The 18,744-nt window shown below is 40.3% G+C and overlaps 1 protein-coding gene across 5 annotated transcripts in view; it reads left to right on the plus strand.

Moving 5' to 3' along the window:
• The window catches only part of SLC12A6 (solute carrier family 12 member 6), a 108,155-nt gene that overhangs the window by 70,553 nt on the left and 18,858 nt on the right, over positions 1-18,744 (plus strand). For all 5 annotated transcript variants that reach the window (XM_023735106.1, XM_004380585.3, XM_023735104.1 and 2 more), the window contains 6 exons: positions 11,437-11,531; positions 12,821-12,952; positions 13,935-14,081; positions 15,497-15,551; positions 16,063-16,193; positions 16,905-17,146. In XM_023735106.1, the coding sequence (XP_023590874.1) occupies positions 11,437-11,531; positions 12,821-12,952; positions 13,935-14,081; positions 15,497-15,551; positions 16,063-16,193; positions 16,905-17,146 (802 nt within the window). The remainder of the gene's footprint in view (positions 1-11,436; positions 11,532-12,820; positions 12,953-13,934; positions 14,082-15,496; positions 15,552-16,062; positions 16,194-16,904; positions 17,147-18,744) is intronic.

Raw genomic sequence — 18,744 nt, forward strand, 5'->3', positions numbered from 1 at the left:
GGAGAGAACAAACGTATGGGCAGATGATACTTAGGGAGACAGAGATAAAAATCCTAATCAAAATAGTTACAACCTGAATCAAGCAGTATATTAAAAAAATTACTCCCATGATAAATTGGGCTTTTATTAGAAATACATGGTTGGTTTAACATTAAAAATCAATTTCTTGTAGTTCACTAAATTAACAGATTAATGGAGAAACATCATATGATCATCTTAGTAGATGTGGAAAAAGCATTTAATTTGAAATATATCCAGGATTTACATTCATGGGTTCATAATGATATTTAAAAAGAACTAATTGGCCACTGGTGGAGGATCCTAAAACCAAAAAATTCAAACCCGTTGATGTGGAACCAATTTATTATTCTGTGAATTGGTCAGTAAAAGGAAAGAATGAAGCATTCATCTTGACTTTTAACTGTACCAGTGGGTAACCAAATAGACTAGAGGGGCTTTCTCTTTATAGAAGTATTTCAGCTAATAAATGATGGAAGAATAATAGAATGAGAGTATCACCATTGTGTAACCCTCGTGAATTGATGGATCTAGGCATTAATCATCAACAGTGACTAACATTTCTAAAAAGAAAGACAATTAGGTGACAAGTGCCTCCTGAAAGACGATCACAGTAACAGGATGAAGTAATTTGCCCCTCACCCCACCCCAGAAAAAACCTAGATGTGATTAAGCCTCTAGATCCAACAACCAGTTTATAAGAAATGCAGACACCCGAGGAGCATGTTAAATGACACCACATTGATTGGTATCTCTGCATCATCAAAATCCAGACCGTGGGCTGCTCTACAAGACACATCAACAAATAAATTGCAAGGGAGAAAGAGAGACAGAAAGCCATAGACTTAAGAGAGAGATCAACCACTTACAGTGTGTGCCTCTTACTGCTTCCTGATTCAAACTAAAATCAAAAACATGAAGAACCTTTCATGTTCACATAGTTCAAGCCCAAACCTGTGCCGAGGGAAAGTAAGTACATTTACTGCTGTCTTTCTGCCAAGCTCAGACCAGCAAAGGCCATTGACAAGACCAGGAGACTAGAGGAGTCATTTCTTAGTTTTAAACTAGAGAGTAAGTGGTAATTAACAAAGCTGCATTATAGACGTAAGAGAACCACAACAGTAAAGCTTTTATAAAGTACAAGACATTTGGTGTACCTTTTTTTCTGATTACAAGATATGCATACTATAGAAACAGAAATCTTTAATAGGACCAGTGTCACTTATCTGTTTTCATTTGAATTGTGCAATGAGATACCAGTAAATTTCCCGGTAATACCAGCAGTATTTGGGTAGTAAAATGAGAAAAAAGAAACATAATGGTGATCTGTTGGGCCGTTTAATTCAAAGCATTTCTGAGGCCAGTCTCAGTAGGTGTCCTACAAAGGAATCCTCTTAGGATTCTGGATAAGCCTAAAAAGGCCCTAGGATGTGAATTTGGATCCTGGTTCCTGCAGAGTAAAGGTTATTTGTTAGTCACGAACTCTGGAAGTTCCTATCCGTCTCGGATTTCCTGAGGTCACAGTAGTGATCCAGGCTTCTGAAAGCTGTATTCTAAAGCAGTGTGGTTTCCCACCAAGATCTTCAGACTAAGAATTAATCCATACCTTTTAATATAATTGCTTCATTTCTTGCCTGGAAGGCCTTGACCTAAGATTGTGTCAGTGTGAATTGAAGAGAACTTGGCAAAATGTCATCAAGCCAAGGAGTCAGATAGTTGCGTTTGACCTTGGTTACTAGAGACTCATACAATGAATTTTTGAAGCTTCAGGTTTATAGGTCGTAAGAGTCTCAACTTTGGGAAAGAGAATTAGCTCTTGTGGGCCCCGCAAATACAGCATTTACAAATAGTAAAATGTAAGTAGTAAGTAGTAAAATGCATAGTAATTAAACATGTACTAATATACTTCAAGGAATTCATTTTAAGTCTTATAACATATATTTGAAAACCTTTTTAAAGAGAGAGATTAGCATGCAGTAGGAGCTTTGGGGCCTTGTTTCTTTGGACTTAGTAAGCATGGTACAGGGAACATAAGACAATATAGGTTGAACTGTAATTCAGAAGTTTAATGTTAAAGACTTAACATTAAATTTCAGGCCTCAGAAGTGAGACGACAGTTTGCCTCTTACAAATAATTTTTAGTTTTCATTATAAAAGTAACATTTATTTTCAGTAGTTTAGAAAACAAAGACAAGGACGGTGAAGAAAACTGTTTTGTTAGGTGCTGTTAAGTCAGTTCCGACTCACAGCGACCCTGCGCACACGGCCCAGTCCTGCGCCATCCTCACAATTGTTGCTATGCTTGAGCCAGCGGTTGCAGCCACTATGTCAGTCCATCTCGTCAAGGGTCTTCCTCTTTTTTGCTGACCCTCTACTTTACCAAGCATGATGTCCTTCTCCAGGGTCTGATCCCTCCTGACAACATGTCCAAAGTATGTGAGACATAGTCTCGCCATCCTTGCTTCTAAGGAGCGTTCTGATTGTACTTCTTCTGAGACAGATTTGTTGGTTCTTTTGGCAGTCCATGGTATATTCAATATTCTTCGCCAGCGTCACTATTCAAAGGCATCAATTCTTCTTTGGTCTTCCTTATTCATTGTCCAGCTTTCGCATGCATATGAGGCGATTGAAAACACCATGGCTTGGGTCAGGCGCACCTTAGTCCTCAAGGTGACATCTTTGCTTTTAACACTTTAAAGAGGTCTTTTGCAGCCCATTTACCCAATGCAATGCGTCTTTTGATTTCTTGACTGCTGCTTCCATGGATGTTGATTGTAGATCCAAGTAAAATGAAATCCTTAACAACCTCAGTCTTTTCTCCGTTTATCACGATGTTGCTTATTGGTCCACTTGTGAGATTTTTGTTTTCTTTATGTTGAGGTGTAATCCATATTGAAGAGTGTGGCCTTTGATCTTCATCAGTAAGTGCTTCAAGTCCTCTTCCCTTTTAGCAAGCAAGGTTGTGTCATCTGCATAACGCAGGTTGTTAACGAGTCTTCCTCCAATCCTGATGCCCCATTCTTCTTCATAGAGTCCAGCTTCTCAGATTATTTGCTCAGCATACAGATTGAATAGGCACGGTGAGAGGATGCAACCCTGACGCACACCTTTCCTGACTTGAAACCATGCAGTATTCCCTTGTTCTGTTTGAACGACTGCCTCTTGATCCATGTATAGATTCCTCATGAGCACATTGAAGTGTTTTGGAATTCCCATTCTCCTCGGTGTTATCCATAATTTGTTATGATCCACACAGTCGAATGCCTTAGCATAGTCAATAAAACACAGGTAAACATCTTTCTGGTATTCTCTGCTTTCAGCCAGGATCCATCCGACATCAGCAATAGTAGCCCTGGTTCCACGTCCTCTTCTAAATCTGGCTTGAATTTCTGGCAGTTCCTTGTTGATACACCGCTGCAGCTTCTTTTGAAAATTTTGCTTGCGTGTGATATTAATGATATTATTCAATAATTTCCACATTCAGTTGGATCACCTTTCTTGGGAATAGGCATAAATTTTTTTTAATGGGTTTTCTTGTTAGCTGCCATCAAATCAGCCCCCAACTTGTGGCAACACCATGCAGAACGGAATTGGAGTGTTATGATCCACAGAGTTTTCCCTGGCTGATTTTTTGGAAGTAGATTGCCAGGCCTTTCTTCCTAGTCTGTCTTATTCTGGAAGCTCCGCTGAAACCTGTTCAACATTGTAGCAACACACAGGCCTCCACTGACAGACACATGGTGGCTGTGCTTGAGGTGCATTGGCTGGAAATTGAACCCCTGTCTCCCACACTCACTCTCCCCTGGAAGGCGACAGTTCTGCCCCAGAACCACCACTGCCCCCACAAAGAAACCAGTTACCTGGAATCCTGCTACCAAGATCATGGCGTGTATGATATCTGTTCTTTGAAATTTGTTGAGTCTTTAAGATATAGTACATGATAAATTTTTATAAATTTTCCATGTATGTTTAATTAAAATGTGTATTGTCTAATATTGAGTGCAGAACTCTGTCCATTAGACCAAGCTTATTAATTGTGCTATTTACATCTCTTTACCCTTGCTTATTTTATTTTGTCTGCTTCATCTATCAGTAATTGAGAGAAGTATGTTAAAAATCTCCTCTGTGATGTTAGATTTATATGTTTTCCCCCATAGTTCTATCCATTTTGCCTCAAATATTTTGAGTCTTGGATGGATGGATACACGTATGGATGGCATAGGTGCCTCTGTGATTGGCCGCCAGTGATCCTTTTTTCCTGCTCTTCATGCCCTTGTGTAATGCCTTCACCTTGCATGTGGGTTGGACTTAATGACTCCTTGTAATGAATAGGATATGGCACAAGTGATGGGATGTCACACTGAAGATGAGATTAGAAGAAGACTGTGACATCTGTCTTGCTGTCCCTCTGTCTCTTGACAACTCGCTTTGAGGAAAGCCAGCTGCCATATTGTACGTTGCCCTGTGGAGAGGCCCACATGGCGAGGAACTAAGAAAACCCCTTGGCTAGTAGCCTGCAGGGAACTGAATGCTACAAACAACCATATGAGTGAGCCTAGAAGTGGATCCCAAAGTCCTCACCGACACCTTGATTGGAGCCTCATGAAACACCATGAAGCAGAGGACCCAGCTACGCGATGGCCATATTCCTAGTTTACAGAAACTGTGAGATAATAAATGCGTGTTGTTCAAACCACTAAGTTTATGGTAATTTGTTAGGCCTTCTTAATGAATTAAACCTTTTGTGTGTTTTTTTAATATCATATTTTTGGTAAAAGTATTCACAGCAAACAGGTTCCCATTCAACAGTTTCTACACATATCGTTCAGTGACATTGGTCACATTCTTCCCATTGTGTCAATATTCTCATTATTTCCATTCTGGTTATTTCATTTCCATTGACTGAGTCTCACTGCACTCCCAACCTTCTCATCCATGCTTTCGAGTAACTGTTGACCATTTGGTCTCATATAGATAATTTTTTAAAAGAGCACAGTACTCATGGGTGACATTCTTTATTTTTTGCACTAACCTGCTATTTAGTTAAAAGGTGACTTAAGGGGATAGTTTCAGTTCAAGGTTTTAGTTTTAGTCTTGGGGATTCCTCCAGTCTCAATGGGTTCAGTAAGTCTGGATTCTTTGAGAATTTAAAGTTCAGTTCCACGTAGTTTTTCCATTTCTATCAGGATCCATCTATTGTAGCCCTAATCAGAACAGTTAGTAGCACTACCTGGGCAGTGTCTAGTTTTTCTGGAAACTTTTGTTCTGTGGTTACCTTCTCATTCCTAATAAAGTTTTTCTCTTAAGAGCAAATTTATGTAATATTAATATAATTATATCAGCTTTCTTTTAATTAATACTTGCCTAATATGTCTCTTTACTTTCTTGTAAACAGTATATTTCTGGATTTTTTTGGGTTTAATCTGATCTGTCAATCTTTATGTTTTCACCTGTGAATTTAGTCTTCTTGTATTTATTATAATTATTGGTATTATTGATATATTTGAACCCATTTCTGCCATCCTAAGTTATTATTTCAGTTTGTCTCACTTTTTCTGTTCAATCCCTTCTTTCTATAAAATAAATTATATCTATATTACCCCTGCCCCCAAAATAAAAAAAAAGAACATTAGCACACTCTTACATCGCTCTTTCTTCCCTGCTGCAACCCCCATCGTGCTCATATTATCTGGAGTAGGTCAGTGGGAAAAAAGGCCCTAGTCAATAAATGGATTTGGAAGAACCGTCCCTTTGCTAACTACATGTTCTGGCTCCTCACTACCTTTCTAGCCACTCTGCTTTCCTCGCTCTGTTTCCGCCATGTTAGCCTGTCTGTTTTGTGAATCCACTGTTCGTTCCTGCTGGAGGATCTTTTAAAGTTGTCATTCCCTGTGCCTGGAATGCAGGCCCTTCCTGACGGTCCTGTGCCAGGGACGTTCTGGAGCCAGCTCGCAAGAGCTGGTTGTGTGCATCTCTTCCCAGTACCATGGTTAGTGATTTCACACTAGGACTTTGAAATTGGTCACCGTAGAATCAGCAAAGACTGCAAATCAGGGTTTTTTTTTTTTTTTTTTTAATTCCAGAGAGCCAATTTACTAATTTACTAGCACACTAATGATTCTATCTGAAATTGTCCTTCCCTTCGCCAGTCACAGTCTATCTACTTTCAGTTCGCAGCCAAGCGCTTTTCATTTTCTTCACTGAACTTGCTGCTTCTTGAACTGTCATATTATTTACTTACATAGTTTTTGTCTCTTGTGACTTCATTATAAACACAATGAAAGCAGGGTCTTTAACAGCTTTATCCACCGCTATAGCCCCAGGAATTAGCACGTAATAGGAGCTTAATATTTGTTGAATTAACTGAATGAATGAATTATTCAGAACTGCTAACAATTTTATGTTGTGTCATTTTCTTTACAATTTTCTGGAACCATTACAGAATGGGAGGAAATAATTTTTTTTTTCAACCTTTTACTATGGAATATTTCAAAGGTATAGTAAAGTAGATAGAATAGCATAATGAACCTGTCATGGATTGAATTGTGTCCCCCAAAAGTATGTGTCAACTTGGTTAGGCCCTGATTCCCAGTATTGTGTGGTTGTCCTCCATTTTGTGATTGTAATCTTGTGTTAAAGAGGATTAGGGTGGGATCGTAACACCCTTACCAAGGTCCCCTCGCTGATCAAATGTAAAAGGTGTTTTCCCTGGAGAGTGGCCTGCACCACGTTTTATCTTACAAGAGATGAAAGGGAAGCAAGTGGAGAGTTGGGGGACCTCATACCACCAAGAAAGAAGCACCGGGAGCAGAGCACATCCTTTGGTTCCTATGCAGAGAAGCTCCTAGTCCGGTGGAAGATTGATGACAAGGACCCTCTTCCAGAGCTAACAGAGGGAGAAAGCCTTCCCCTGGAGCTGACACCCTGAATTTGGACTTCTAGCCTACTTGACTGTGAGAAAATAAATTTCTCTTTGTTAAAGCCATCCACTTGTGGTATTTCTGTTATAGCAGCACTAGATGACTAAGAACCCATCACCCAGCTTCAACGATATTGCAGATTTCTTTTCAAGCCTTCCACCTTTTCTGTCCTGAAGAGTATCTTAAAGAAAATTTCAGATATCCCATGATTTTACCTAGATTTAAAAAAAATAGTCCATATTCAGATTTCCCTGATTGTTTCAAACATGTCTTTTTACATTTGTTTGACTCAGTGTCCTAACAAGGCTCACACCATGCAATTGATTGATTCATCTCTGAAATAGTTTTAATCTATAGGAGTCCAGCCCTGCAGACTGCCACATCTTTCTCCTGTGGAGCGGCTGGCTGGTGGGTTTGGGCCACTGACCGTTTGGTTGGCAGCCGAGCGCTTTAACCACTGCACCACCATTCCTCTCTTTGAGTTTATGCCACTTATGTAGTGATTTGTCATGTGGAATTTTCCACAATCTGAATTGGATGATTACATCCTTGGGATGGTGTCGAACATGTTCCTTCTCTGTGTTTTTTGTGAACTGGGAATTAAATTTAGAGGCTTGATTAGATTCAACTTCAGTTCTTTTGGAAAGAATACATCATAGGTAGCACAATGTACTTTTCACTGTATCGCAGTAAGGAGATTATGTTATGTCACTTCTAGTGACAATAAGAATTGTCAGTGGGTTCTAAATCAGCCTGATCCATTCTTTGTGAAGTTTTGCTTCGGTCTTGACCTAATAGTTTTAGCAAAAGGATTGATGATCATCACGTAGAACCATCATTTCATTGCTGTTGTTGTGTGCCACCAAGTCCATTCTGACTCCTAGTGACTTTATAGGACAGAGTAGAACTGCCCCGTCGGGTTTCCTAGGCTGTAATCTTTACAGGAGCAGATTGCCAGGTCTTTCCTCCCGTGGAGCTGCTGGTGGGTTCGAACCACTGTCCTTTCGGTTAGCAGCCTAGAACTTGACTGTTGTACCACCAGGGCTCCTTGTCATTAGGAATTGCAAAATGGTGATTTTATTTGCTAATTCTATTATTCCATCTGCATTTATTAGTTAGAATGCTTCTATGATGAAGAACTTTATCAATTATTTAGCTACTCTGAAATACAGTTTATATAGGAAAGGCATGATAATTGCTTGGTTCTTTTCCATTTATTATATTTCAGAGTTATGCATTGTTGCCTTAGCAACCTCCAAAATCAGGTGACTAATTTTTAAAATATCATTATGTATATTTCATGAATTTGCCTTTCAATCCGTTGCATTATTTTTTTTAATGCTTGTATTATCCCATCTTTAGCCAGTGAGAACTCATTCCACTTGGCTCTTATGTTTTTTGACGTGACCCAGTAACTTTGATAGATGTTCACTTTTTGGCACAAGATTTCCTAAGCTCATTTTATGCATTTAAGGTTATAGAGTTTTAAATTAACTCTGTTAATTTTTTTTTTTTTTTAATATTGGTATCTGTGTTTTCAGTATTGAAAATCTTGGTTGTTGATGGCATTTACATATTTTTTTCTCCCTCTCTCATTCCCTGTCTGGTACCAGATAATTGTAATTATATAACTTTATGTGAGAAAGAACCAAAGTTAAGTAAGTGCTCAAACAACACAAAAACTGTTGTCTTAGGGAACCCAGTCTTTTTTTTTTTTCTTTCTTCGTAGCTGGTTCACCAAATTCTTGTGGGGTACCACTTTTAAAATAAATTTTAAAAAATGTAACAAGTTTATACAAAAATGATAGTTCAATGACTTAATATTATTTATGAATGGTGGGCAGCTCCGGAGGCAGAGTTTTTATTGCCAGTATCAACAATGTGTAAGGTAGTACAGCATTATACACTGAGTAGGTACTCAATAAATATTCTTTTTTTTTTTCACCCTAGATGTGAGTGATTTTAAAAGGAGGAGCTCTATGGGCTGGAATCCCAAAAGAATAGTGTCTCCAGAGGTCTCTGTATTGTTAATAAAAGGAATGGCCCACATTTGATTCTTATAAGTTTGTTTTTACACTAGCATTTCTCCAGGAAATGCTGATTGAGTTCTACCACTCTCAGATTAAAACCTGAATATGGCAATGAGTTCTGGAAATGCTCTAATTTCGCCATCATATTTGAGAGAGAGTTTTGCTGGATATATAATTCTTGGCTGGCAATTATTTTCTTTCAAGGCTTTATATATGTCATCCCATTGCCTTCTTGCCTGCATGGTTTCTGCTGAGTAGTCCGAGCTTATTCTTACTGACTCTCCTTTGTAGATGACTTTTCGTTTATCCCTAGCTGCTCCTGGTCTTGGCAAATTTGATTATAATATGTCTTGGTGGCTTTCTTTTGGGATCTGCCTTATGTGGGGTTTGATGAGCATCTTGGATAGGTATCTTCTCATCTTTCACAACATCAGGGAAGTTTTCTACCAACAAATCTTTAACAATTGTCTCTGTATTTTCTGTTACCCGCCCTTTTCTGGTACTCCAATCACTCATAGGTTATTCCTCTTGATAGACTCCCACAGAATTAGGGTTTCTTCATTTTTTAAATCCTTTTATATGACTTTTCCTCAAATAAGTTGGTGTCAAGTGCTTTATCTTCAATCTCACATTCTAACTTCCACTGCCTCAGTTCTGCTCCTGTGACTTTCTATTGAGTTGTCTAATTCTGAAATTTTATTGTTAATCTTCTGGGTTTCTGGTTGCTGTCTCTGTATGGATCCTTGCAGCCTGTTAAATTTGTCATTATGCTCTTCTCTAATCTTTTTAATTTCCTCTGTTGCGTGTTCTGAGTTTCGACTAATTTCCTTCCTGATATCTTGAGGAGTTCTGTATATTAGTCTTTTGTATTCTGCCTCTGTTAATTCCAAGAAATCTTCCTCTGGAAAGTTTCTAGATTCTTTATTTTGGGAGCTTGCTGAAGCCATCATGGACTGCCTCTTTATGTGATTTGATATTGACTGTTGTCTCCGAGCTATCAGTAAGTTACTGTATTTATTTATTTTATGTTTGCTTACTGTTTCCTAGCGTCTTGTTTCGTTTTGTTTTATATGCCCAAATAGGCCGCTTGTGTGAGCTAGTTTGATTATTGGCACCTTTGAAGCTTTAATGTCCTGTTACCAGGTGGTTAGATCTGTTACTAGGTATGTGAGCCCAGGAGTCTGCCCACTCTTCCTGTATGGATTCAGCTCAGGTGTCCAGGTAGACAGCCAGCCACCAAGTGTGTGGTGCAGGTTCTCACCTACAGCCCTAGACAGGCATGGGTGATTCATGTAGGCACAGGCATCCAGCTGCAGCAGGGGGGCACACTCTGAGCAAGGCAGAGGGCTGATGGCTGCCTCCGAGTGTCCAGGAGGAAAGTGTGTCCCTGTTCCCTAGAGCACGTAGGTGGGTGAGTTTTGCGGCTGGACTATGAGCACCCAGTGCTGTTGACTGTAAGGTCTGGGAGGGCACCTCTTATTCTTGGGTCCCTATTGCAGGTGGCTAGGTGGCGTGGGTGGAGCCACCAGTCCTCGGGCCCCTGATGTGGGTAGGTGAAGACCGTGCTTAATGGGCAGAGCAGTGTCAAATGTCAAGAACCTGCCACTTCACAGCTGAAATAGTTCAAGTTAGACTTCAGGTATATACCCTATTGTACTGTGGTAATGAGGGCCTATGCTGTTGAAATGGGCCCACACAAATCTATGCAGGGGGAAAGGCACTCAGAGTCGGTGGATCCCTTATGCCTGTGACTAGGCAAAGGAGCTGTGCCTACCCTGAGTTCCTGGCTTAGGGGAGCCAGCAGATTATTTTCCCTCTGTTTGTTAATTTGTTCGCTCTCCAAGGCCGGGAGAATAGCCTCAGGGTATGTGACGGGTCCTACTTCCGGCCTGGGGGACTTGGCAGCTGCTGAAGCTGGTCCAGGACCCAGTGCAGAACAGGGAGCAGTGAGGTAAATAGGAGGGAGGTTTCCCCTAAGGGGGGTGTTTTTGATCCATACGGTAGGCCAGATGGAAGTACTTATCATTCACTGATGGAGGGCTGCTTCTCACTGGTTCTGGATGCCGCTGCATCTCTCCCGGTGCGGAAAACACCTCTTGAGCGCCACTGCTTGCCTGCCTCACCGCTCACCTCCGAGCTGATATGGGCTGAAGGGCTCCGGCTCCCGGCAGGTCAGGTCTGGCAACTCCTCACTGCTTCCAAACCATCTCTCCCTCCCCCTGCCACTCAGTCTGATACCTCAACTTTGCCTTTGATGTTCAAGGCTCCTAGATTGTCATATGTAATCAATTCATTTGTTTTTTCAGGTCTTTGTTGTAAGAGAGACCACCAGAAGTGTCTGACTACTCTGCCATTTTGGCCCCGCCTTCCCGGCAATGAGTTCTGTTCAACAGACAACGTACAGTTATTTGGTGCTGATGCTTCTTCAGTACCAATAAGAAACTAACTTGGTTTAATTCTTTTTCCAGATGATGGACATAGGAAAGCTCGAAATGCTTATCTCAATAATTCCAATTATGAAGAAGGAGATGAATATTTTGATAAAAACTTGGCACTATTTGAGGTAATATTTAGAGAAAACTTGGGATAGGAATTTCAGAAGCAGAGATACAGGGTAGCCATTCCCTACACCATTCATTTTAAAGCAGTACAAGCTGGATAATTTAATAACTGTTAAAGTATAGTAATTATTATAACTTGTCATTGTAGTTAATTTTATCTGTATAACTATAATGAGTAGCCAGTATATCAAACTTTTATGAAGTAAGGGGGAGGAATGCTCACATCTCAGGTATATGGAGCACCTTGCCATCTAATTCAGCTAGGAATTAAATATTTTCATTGTAGTTATCTTTCTTCTAAGTATAAAGCAGTGTATTTCTTAACCCTATGGTTGGGAAGACTATCATTTTAGTTAAAATTATTAAACAGAAATCACCGTAGGAAGCAGGCTGCTAGAGTAAGAGGACCTGTATGTCTCACCTGACCAAAACAACATGGACTCTGATGGAGTCTATGGCCGCATTATTGAAGGAGCCTGGTTTATTCCAGCACTACCTTTGTCCGGCTTTGGAAAATGATGTAAGTGCCCATCTCTCAGTATACCTATTGTTTAAATGATACTTTCTTTCAAGAAAAGTTCTGAGGTGAGTAGTTCAGTCACAGAAGTTTTTCCTAGACCTGTCCGTACTTGGTGGTGTAAACAGCCATGAATGTTAGTGGAATGTTAGAGGCCTTTCGAAGAAAGGGAATCCCACGGTGAAGGATCACGTTACCAGTGTTCTTTACTAGGTTACAGCCTTTTGTAGGGGTCAGTATGAGTTGCAGTTGACTCGACAGCAACGGGTTTGGTTTCGGTTTAATACAGTTTTAGAAGCCTGAGTGGTACAGTGGTTAAGCGTTTGGCTGCTAACCAAAAGGTCGATGGTTTAAACCCACCAGCCACTCGGCTGGAGGAAGATGTGGCAGTCTGCTTCCGTAAAGATTTACAGGCTTGGAAACCCGGTGGACAGTTCTTCTGTGTCCTGTAGAGTTGCTATGAGTCAGATTCAACTCAACGGTAGTGGGTTTTGTAATATGATTCTGTTTTAACTGTAGATAAGTTGCATAGCTATTAGAAGGAACAATGAAACTTTTCACTTGAGAATTTCATAAGGATTCATGTTGCACTGATTGAGTGTGGTATTTATTTAGTTTTGGGGGGAGAATAAAGTCTCCTCGATAAATTTTCTTAAAATGTTTAGTTGTGAAGTATTTTCTCTTTTACTTGCAGTTTTTTAGTAGAGGGGTTATTTTGATGCTTGTTTTCAGTGTTGTTCTTCACTCATTTCTTCTGTATTTCTGGCTTCATAGGAAGAAATGGACACCAGGCCGAAGGTGTCTTCTCTCCTCAGCCGCATGGCCAATTACACAAATCTGACCCAAGGAGCAAAGGAACACGAAGAGGCAGAGAACATCACTGAAGGGAAAAAGAAGCCTGCCAAGGTAACAGGGATAAAGAACAAGAGCCCTCTATGTAAGAAACAGAGAACTAGCCAGGGCATCATTCTGTGTTCAGTACCTATTTACTGAATGCTTGATATACACCAAGTACTGTTCCAGGCACTGGGGTCGTAGCATAAACAGCACATACAAAGTCCTGCCTGTCATACAGTCTAACGTCTAGTCTGGGGAGACAGTCCTTAAGCAAAATACATAACATATTAAGTGTTGATTAACGCTTAAACAAAAAGAAAGCAGGGAAAGGACTGAGACTGGCCAGCAAGGGATCGGGGGTGGAAGGGAAGGCCCTCTGACAAGGTGATAGCTGAGCAGAGAACTAAATAACGTGAGGGAGTGAGCCACGTAATAGCTGAGAGAAGAGCATTCCAGGGAGAGAGACTAGCACTTTAAGAGTCCACGTCCGTCTGCCTTCCTAGCAGATTCCATCTGTCTGTTGCAGAGTCGTTGGGTTTTTTAAAGACCAAATACCAGTTTTTCTCAAAATGAAAATATGGAACAATACACAGTTTAGCTTTCTGGTTGTTCACCTCTTTGAAAAGGGTTAAGACAACCCTCAGATCTTCGTTTTTCCAGTTACTGTTAAGAATTTGCCAGATTCTGAAGGATTCCATTCACTCATTATTCCATTTTTATGAATTTGAAAAGGAAGCTAACAGTTTTGAAGAACAGAAAATTTTAAATTGTTGAAGGCCCATTTGTGGCTAAATGTCTATATGTAAATAAAAATATATAAGGCCCTATATAAAGTAAAAATGTATAGCTCTAGGAATATGAAAAGATATGGTGGTAGTAATTTGTGACATGGAGATTTTATTTGTGCTCCTTTTAAGATACTGTGTAAACTTTATCTCTGCTTGGAGGTGAATACATAGTTAGGGAGTAAGTCTTTATATAGTTGAAGACGTAAAAGCATCTCTTGTAGATGACTGTGTAATTTTTCTGCTGTCAACATCCTTCTTTCCAGGTCCCCCAGATGGGTACCTTCATGGGCGTCTACCTCCCATGTCTACAAAATATTTTTGGAGTGATCCTGTTTCTACGCCTTACATGGGTGGTGGGCACAGCTGGAGTTCTTCAGGCCTTTGCAATTGTTCTTATCTGCTGCTGCTGTGTAAGTCCTGCATCGGTTCCTGGATCATCTAGGACACTGGGAACTCTCAGGAGTCTATGCATATGCCCCACAACTAGAGCTTGACCTCTTTGGGAACCAAACAAAGGATACTAGGGAAGACCTACGATCTCAACAGGAGAGATTATTCTGATATCAAAATCTAAAGGATTGTCAGTTGTTTTGTGTCTGTTACTCACTGCTTGATATTGATGATATGATGTGCTAGAAATTGCAAAGGAAGACTTCTAAAGGAAGTAGAAAATATAGTCTCTTTCTTCAAAGAATTTAGAGTCTAAGCCATTTGAGCTTTGATAGCACCGAAGTTGTGACAGGCAATGTGGTAGAAAATGTGATTCTCTACTCCAGTACAGCAATGAGAAACAAAACTAGCTAAGAGTTTCTTGAGGTTGAAGAGTATTTTGTTTTGTTCTGAAGTCTCTTCTGTTGTTCTTTTTCTAGAAATTCAGGTATTCTTTCCAGGTCTTCTCTCCACTATTCTGAGAACATACTGATCTTACTTTAATTTGAACTTCTTCTATCCGTACATCCTAGCCACATCTATCAATACTATTATTGTACATTTCTACTGTCTACTGACCTCTTTTATTATTATCACCATTATACCCTCTCTGTGCACTGTGCTTAGCTGAGTACTCTACAGCGTAGATTAAGCAGACATCGTCCGTGTCGTTAGTAACTTTAAATTAACGGCATCACCATTTTTTCAGTTTCTCAGGCTTGAAACCTCAAAGCCATCTTTGGCTCCTCTGTTGCCTTTCCCATCTAACCAACCACCAAGGTCAATCGAGCTTCCCTCTGAAATCCCTTAGCTTAAGCCTTCCTTTGTGTTATCGGTACCATCACTGTCATTCTTGCCTCTCACTGAGCTGCTGTAGTAGCCTACTAACCAGTCCCTCTGCCTCCAGCTACTCCCCATCTGCAGTCCATCCTGTAAATGCTACCAGGTAATGTTTTTAAAATACAGTTCTCATGTGCTCAGAGTCTTCAGTGGTTCCCTTTCTTACCGAATATTATTCTTGGTATTGTAGCCAGTCTGTAGTCAGGTTCCAGTCTGTTTTCCAAGTTGTTTGCCTAGTTATTCCCTTTGAGCATGCGATGCCGCATCTCACGTTTCACCAGGAGATCCAGGGTGAGATCAGTGGTTCTTATAGCACTTAACCTACTGATTAAGATGCAGGGGCATTTGGACAGAATACTCCAGATGGTGGTAGTGTGACTATAACCGTGAAGTGCATCACATCATCTCATTTCCGTAGTTAGGTAGACAGGCAACTTCTCTATATAAGTGGGTAGAGTTAAATATTTGCTAAGTGTTCTGAGGTCCACAGATGGGAAGGTAGGTTAGAAATGTCAGCTTTATACAGTGATGACCTTCTCCTTCCCTTTCTCTACAGACAATGTTGACTGCTATCTCCATGAGTGCCATCGCTACCAACGGGGTGGTACCAGGTCAGTGGGCTGAGGCTGGATGTCAGGAATCATGTGCTGTGAACCCAGGGATGTAGACTTCCAAGGAAGAGAACATTATTTAGTCTGCTCTTCTGGGCTACAGCAGAGGAGTGGTCTGTAGGCCACAGACACTGAACTATTTGACTTCAGGACACCCTCTTTAAAATGTCTCATTTTCTAAGCTAGAATGGTTTAATTTCGGGTCACATTCTTAGATTTTTATTGGCATATAGTTTATTGGGCTCTCATGCCTATAGTAAATTTTCTCAAATGTTTGTAAGTAGTACTGGCAAGTTGTGGAGTGTTAGCTATGCAGGCAGTATATCTTAAAAAACGTCTTCCTCACTTCCCACTAGCAAATCTACTTTTTTAAAAAATCACATTCAGTATTTTCAAACACCTGAAACATATTTATCCATCATGCGTATTTTTGTTCTTATTTATGACTTGTTTGCATGCCTCTTACTAATGCGCTCTTTTTAGCCTGTTCATCTCTCTGTTTGTCTTTTAGCTGGGGGCTCGTACTTTATGATTTCCCGGGCACTGGGCCCAGAGTTTGGTGGGGCTGTTGGCCTCTGCTTTTACCTTGGCACCACATTTGCAGCAGCCATGTATATCCTTGGTGCCATTGAAATTTTTCTGGTGAGTAATGACTTAATTGTGGTCTGGGTATGAATGTAGAAGAGGTAGAGATTTGAGTTTAATTTGTTCTTTGATATCAAAGCTTCTAACGTCAGATCTAGGCGTCAGTTGGGTGATTGACTGCTAGACTGTTACTGAACTCCCGTGGTCACTATTGTGAATATGAGGCACAAAGTTTGAGGGTACATGCTGTTTGCCTACCCCTCCCCCTCCACCCAGTCACCACCACCCTCGCACTCCAACCAAGAAGTTAAAGATTTTGCACCAGTGGCAAAAAATGTAAAATAAAGTCACCTTTGTTTTCTTTTATAGTCTTTTTCAGGTGAAATGAAATGTTTTTTTTGTTTCTGTATTTATTCACTGGAATGTATTTTTTTACTGTTTCATGTAATGATAGCAGAAGAACAGAGCTCAAGGTTATCGTGACAATTTTTTATATAACTCTGGGAATAGAATTATTAACGTATTCCATTTTTTTTTTCCTATTTGGAAATGTTGGTATCCGTAACAGCATGGAGACAAAAGAAAAAGAAATCCTTTATCACATTTCGGAAGGCATTCCTGATCTTCCCAAACAGAAATTGGGTTAAGAAGGTCTGCAGTCATTTAGGTCTCAGCTCTGCTTTCCTTTGTGAAAACAGGAAAACTACAATAATCGTGTTACTGGATTACTTTGAAATGACCTCACTTTCTATTTATTTTATCTCATAGGTGTATATTGTCCCCCGGGCTGCCATCTTTCTCAGCGATGATGCCCTCAAGGAGCCGGCCGCCATGCTAAATAACATGCGTGTCTATGGCACAGCCTTCTTGATCCTGATGGTCCTGGTGGTGTTCATCGGCGTGCGCTACGTGAACAAGTTCGCCTCGCTCTTCCTGGCCTGTGTCATTGTATCCATCCTGGCCATCTATGCTGGAGCCATCAAGTCTTCTTTTGCCCCTCCACACTTCCCGTACGTGTGATAGCCATCAGTACTGGGTAGTCATTGACAGTATCTGGGGGTGTGATGATGTCAAGTCAGCATTTTAGAGTCTCTCTGAGATTTCCCTCTTCGGTAAGCCCAGTTAGCAATTAGGCAGGAAGCCTCCTAGCAAAACTGTATCATAGCAATCCTTTTCTTTACGTCCCAGCCTAGGACTAGCAGCTTTAACTATCTCTTGGATATACATATTAGTTGGTGTATTTGTTTTTTTCCCCCTACTTGATGATCGTCATATTTGAACTATTCATGAAGGGCTTTACAAAGAGCATAGTTATTCCAACAACCTTTATAAAGTAGATGAACGCTGGATTCCTTTTTTTTAACATATAATTTATTTTTTTTGCTGTTGAGAATGTACACAGCAGAACATGCACCAGTTCAGCCATTTCAACATGTACAATTCAGCGACAGTGATCACATTCTTTGAGTTGGGCAACATTCTCACCCTCCTTTTCTGAGTGGTTCCTTCCCCATTAACATAAGCTCCCTGCCCCCTAAGTTTTCTGTCTAATCTTTGGAGTTGCTGTTGTCAATTTGATCCCATATAGATAGATCTTAAAAGAGCACAGTGCCCAAAGCAGACTTTTTTTTACTAGTTAAGCTAAATTATTATTTGGTTTTAAGAAGACTTCAGGGGATATTTTGGTTTAAGGTTTAAAGACTGGTTTGACGAACTAGGAGGCAGAGCAGAAGCACTAAACACCTTATTAGGCCAGTTAACTGGGTTGTCCCATGAAACTATGACCTTAAACCTCCAAACCAAACACCCAGATCCCATGAGGTTTGGTTGTACATAAGCAGCCTCAGCAGCTACTATTTTTAATGTTGGATTCCTTTTATTAATGAAAAATCAAGAGAATCAAAAGAAGCCTAAACTGCTACCTAAATATTTGTAATCAAGTTTTTTATTCTGCTGTTGGTACCGTAATGGAATCTATAGTCATGAGATAGAGGGAGCTAAGTGCCATCATTTGCGTGTGTCTTTCTCTGTAGATGACATGACACATCACGTAGTCGTGCACCTTGAAGCCCATGTTTTGAAGTAGTGATGAATCTGTGCAGATCTGTAACTCACAAGCTCACCTGTCTCCCCTTTGCCTAGTGGCGTAGGGACTGGTGGTGGTGTAATCTTGGAACAGAGATGGGTTTTGAAAAGTCATCTGGATCATTCAGGGATCAAATTCATTAATCCTATGTTGATTTAACCAGGCTACAGAAAAATGTATTTTTTTCAAACAACTTCCCCAAAAGTTAATTAACGGCAGAGTAGGAACATGCGCCCTGTGATTTCCTGATTCCCAATCCATTGTTTCTTCTCTGCCATGCTGTGTGATGGCAGTGATAGAGTCCATCATAAATCTGTAGTTTGCATACTTATTTGGGAGGCGTAAGCTAGCTAAAGATCTTTTTTAGAGTCATAAAACTATAAAAGGCCACATTCTAGCCATATCTCAACTTGGGAAATTCCAGTCTGCCTATGGCTCTCCTTTGATGCTTCCCTTCTTGCAGCTGTGTGTGTGTGTCTGTGTGTGTGTGTGTGTGTGTGTGTGTGTGTGTGTGTGTGTGTG

Source organism: Trichechus manatus, unplaced genomic scaffold, assembly GCF_000243295.1.
Source record: "Trichechus manatus latirostris isolate Lorelei unplaced genomic scaffold, TriManLat1.0 scaffold00076, whole genome shotgun sequence".
Taxonomy (NCBI): domain Eukaryota; kingdom Metazoa; phylum Chordata; class Mammalia; order Sirenia; family Trichechidae; genus Trichechus; species Trichechus manatus.